The sequence below is a fragment of the Otolemur garnettii genome, unplaced genomic scaffold, assembly GCF_000181295.1.
Source record: "Otolemur garnettii isolate 467f Iridium unplaced genomic scaffold, OtoGar3 scaffold00156, whole genome shotgun sequence".
Classification (NCBI taxonomy): Eukaryota; Metazoa; Chordata; class Mammalia; order Primates; family Galagidae; genus Otolemur; species Otolemur garnettii.
The window spans coordinates 2,205,656-2,209,369 of record NW_003852551.1 but is presented as its reverse complement, the minus strand read 5'-3'; the positions used below and the strand labels follow the sequence as shown (position 1 = coordinate 2,209,369).

General features: G+C 45.2%; 1 protein-coding gene across 1 annotated transcript in view; it reads left to right on the top strand.

Moving 5' to 3' along the window:
• TRIM63 (tripartite motif containing 63) overlaps window positions 1–1,879 on the top strand; it is a 16,649-nt gene extending 14,770 nt beyond the window's left edge. The window contains exons 7-8 of the mRNA XM_023519099.1: window positions 162–271; window positions 1,841–1,879. Of these exons, the coding sequence (XP_023374867.1) occupies window positions 162–271; window positions 1,841–1,879 (149 nt within the window). The remainder of the gene's footprint in view (window positions 1–161; window positions 272–1,840) is intronic.
• The last annotated feature ends 1,835 nt before the right edge of the window (window positions 1,880–3,714 follow it).

Below are 3,714 nucleotides of genomic sequence, written 5' to 3'. Positions count from 1 at the left end.
ATCCCCCTCTGGGCCTCTGCTGTCTGTCTCTTTGTGGCTGCTTGACCCTGACCAGGGCATGGGGAGGGGTTTAGACAGTGCCCTCTCTCCAGCTTGCTTCTCCTTCCTGAAGTTCCTCTGAGGAACCGGCCTCATCCTAACACAATTGTTCTTGGTCACAGATGAGGAAGAGGAAGAGTTCACCGAAGAAGAAGATCAGGAAGAGACAGAGTCCACAGAGGGGAAGGAAGAAGGTAAGAAATCCATCTACCTCCATCCATTCACTCCTTTAGCCCTTCATTCATTCCACAATAATATGAGATACCTACTGTGTGCAAAGTGCTGTGCTAGACATTGGGAATGATGCTTAGTCCTGTTCCCAGAATGTGTTTTAAACCTATTTAGGGTAAAGTCCTGTTCTCTTTACCTTTAGAGAGAAAACAACACAAAATTCTTTATAATACAAAGCTCCCATTTTACATCTAAATTATCTTCTTAAATGTGAAGCAACACAGCACAACAGAGGGCAAAGACAGTTACTGGGTCCACTGAGATTACATTTGACCTGTACAATGTTTAAATTTTTTTAGGCTGGCGCGTGGCTCATGCCTGGAATCCCAGCACTCGGGGAGGCTGAGGAGGGTAGATTGCTTGAGCTCATGAGTTTGAAACCAGCCTGAGCCAGAGCAAGACCTCTGTCTCTAAAAAATAACCAGGCATTGTGGTGGGCACCTGTAAGTCCCAGTAACTTGGGTGGCTGAGGCAAGAGGATCTCTTGAGCCCAAGAGTTGAACTTATTGTGAGCTATGACACCAGGGTACTCTACTGAGGGTGACAAAGTGAGACACTGTCTCAAATAAATAAATAAAAATAATTTATTTTAGAAAATCAGTTGCTAACATATTAAAAACTAGGAGTTTTTTTTCCCCCAAAGAATAAAAGAAACTGAGATTTCAACTATGAATTTGCCTTTTCACCTTCTTTGGAAAATTTGGAAAGAACAACAATGCTCAATTCGGACTTCCCCCAGTCCCAGAGCGTTGGCTGTGGGGAGGGGCTGCTCCCTTTACAGGGGTTGGCTTGGCCTCGCCACTGTCAGGCTTGCCTGCTTCACTCATTCCTGTTATCTGCTGGTCCCTTGAAGGCAATGAGTTTGCCCATCTGGCAATCTGATTAAAAGCCTGGGCCTGGAATCGTAGCTGTAGCCCAGGTCAGTGGTGTGATCTTGAGCAGTTCATAACTTCTCTGAGTCTTAGGCTACTCATCTGTGCATGGAGGCATAAGAGTAGTGGGGAATAAATTAGATGATCATTTAGTACAGTATCTGGCGCATAGGAAAAACATATTTGCTAATTAGCACCTGCTTATGAATGTTATTTTTCAAGCCGTAGTTACTGGAACTAAATTTTTTTTTTTTTTTTGAGACAGAGTCTCATTACATCACCCTTGCTAGAGTGCTGTGGGGTCACAGCTCATAGCAACCTCAAACTCTTGGGCTTCAGTGATTCTCTTGCTTCAGCCTCCCGACTAGCTGTGACTACAGGCGCCTGCCACAATGCCTGGCTATTTTTTGGTTGCAGTTGTCATGTTGTTTAGCAGGCCCGGGCTGGGATCGAACCTGCCATCTTCGGTGTATGTGGCTGGTGCCCTACTCACTGAGCCACAGGCGCCAAACCTGGAACTAAATTCTAATCCGGCTGAAAAACATAGGGCAATCTTGTACTTGATATGCCATCCATGATGTCTTGGCAGCTAAATTCTTTTGTTTTAAATGGAAGGGTGCAGGCAGGATTTAGAGTTTGATGATTTTATGTGTTATGGAGTCCCTATCTCACCATGTGCTTATGTCTTTTTATTTCAGGACACCAATAAGGAGCTGGATGAATCAAAGACCCTCTAGATGCAGAGAGACCCGGGAGGGTGGGGATGGGCCCAGCTGCCTTGGTGACAGGCCCAGAGTGGGAGGGGTCGGGGCCCCTGGAGGGGCAATGGGGAGGTGTGTCTTCTTTCTGCTCAGAGAGCAGGGACTAGAGTAGGACCCCCACCGCTGTGTCCAGCAACCACTGAATCAGAGTTGGAAACGTGCTTGAAACAATCACCCAGGACACTTTTCTACGATGGTGCAAAATGGAATATTTTGTACATTTTTAAAATGTGATTTTTGTATATACTTGTATATGTATGCCAACTTGGTGCTTTTTGTAAAGGAACTTTTGTATGATAATTCCTGGCCATTGTGTGACTGGCGATTGTCAGAAAGAGGGGGAGGAAGCCAGGCTGACACAGCTGCCCACTTCCCTTCCTTGGTGGGAGGACTGGGTGGCACCCACAGGCTTAGAAAGGGATGATGTACTGTATTTCAGTGCCTGTCCCTGACATATGGGATGGTAACTGGGTTTGTGATATGTTGTTTTAATAAATGCACAACGCTTTCTTCCTGTTATTCAAAGGATCTGGGGTTTCATTCAGCCTTTTTGTAGATGAACAGAAGGCCTGATAGGAGTAGAAGTAATCTCCAGGTAAAATCTATGTTCTCCCAAAGGAGTTCTTTAAACGATCATTCCCCAGTGTGAGCTCCTCAGAATATTGTCGCTTGAGATGACCCTCAATCGGTTGTTCCTCTGGTTCTCCAGAAAACAGAGCCTGAGGCAAAATTTAAACGCTTTAGTTGGAGATCCCACAAACCAAGAGCAAATTTCTCCTTTGTCCTCTGAAGGTTCATTGAAAATCGACTGACAAGTAGCAGATTAATAGGAGGAAAGGCACAGAAATGTATGTGGTCATAGTTTTAGGTGACATGGGAGCCTTCAGAATGCAGATCTAAAGATATAGGTGAAACTGTTCTTTTAGGTTTATGCTTAGGTTGGACATGGACAGCCATGTAGAAAAATTTCACATGATTGAACAAAAAGGATCTTTTCAATGCCAGTAGACTGAATGGGGAGACCCTGCGAGGCCTGTCTGTCCAGATTCTTCTTGGCCTGTCTGCAACATTCCTTCCTTCTACTTATAGGGCAAGATTCTTTCTGGAATAGGGGTCTTATGACCTATAATCAAACAAGGTGGTTCAGATAATTTCATTCTAAAAACATCCAGCGTTCACACAGAAAGGTAGGGGACTTTTTAGAACAGTATTTTTAGGTTTTATGGTTGGCTTTGGGGAAAGGAGTTCTGGTCCCTAGGACCCACCTTGGGGAAGGAATATAGTTTCCATGGCTAGCCTTCGTAGAGAATGAAGGGCCAGAAGCAGGAGGGTAGAAGGTCAGAGAGAAACTTTTGATTCTGAGACCTTCATATTGGGGGTTTTTTCTTATGAGACCTACAAGGTACACCTTCTAGGGCCGACAGAGTGAAGGAAATGGGACCAGGGCAGGCAAAGAAGGAATCAAATACAAGGTGTTGCATGACTGAGCTGGCTACAGCCAAAGACCTAACTAGTTGCTCAGTCATATGAGATGTTTTCAGCAGGCCAGAAAGAACACATTATTCAAAATAGTTCATCTAGGCTCAGTACCTGTAGCTCAGTGAGTAGGGAGCCAACCACATACACTGAGGCTGGTGGGTTCAAGCCCAGCCTAGGCCTGCTAAACAATGATGACAGCTGCAAACAAAAAACAGCCAGGAGTTTTGGTGGGCGCCTGTAGTCTCAGCTACTTGAGAGGCTGAGGCAAGAGAATCGCTGAAGCCCAAGAGTTTGAGGTTGCTGTGACCTGTGATGCCACAGCACTCTACCGA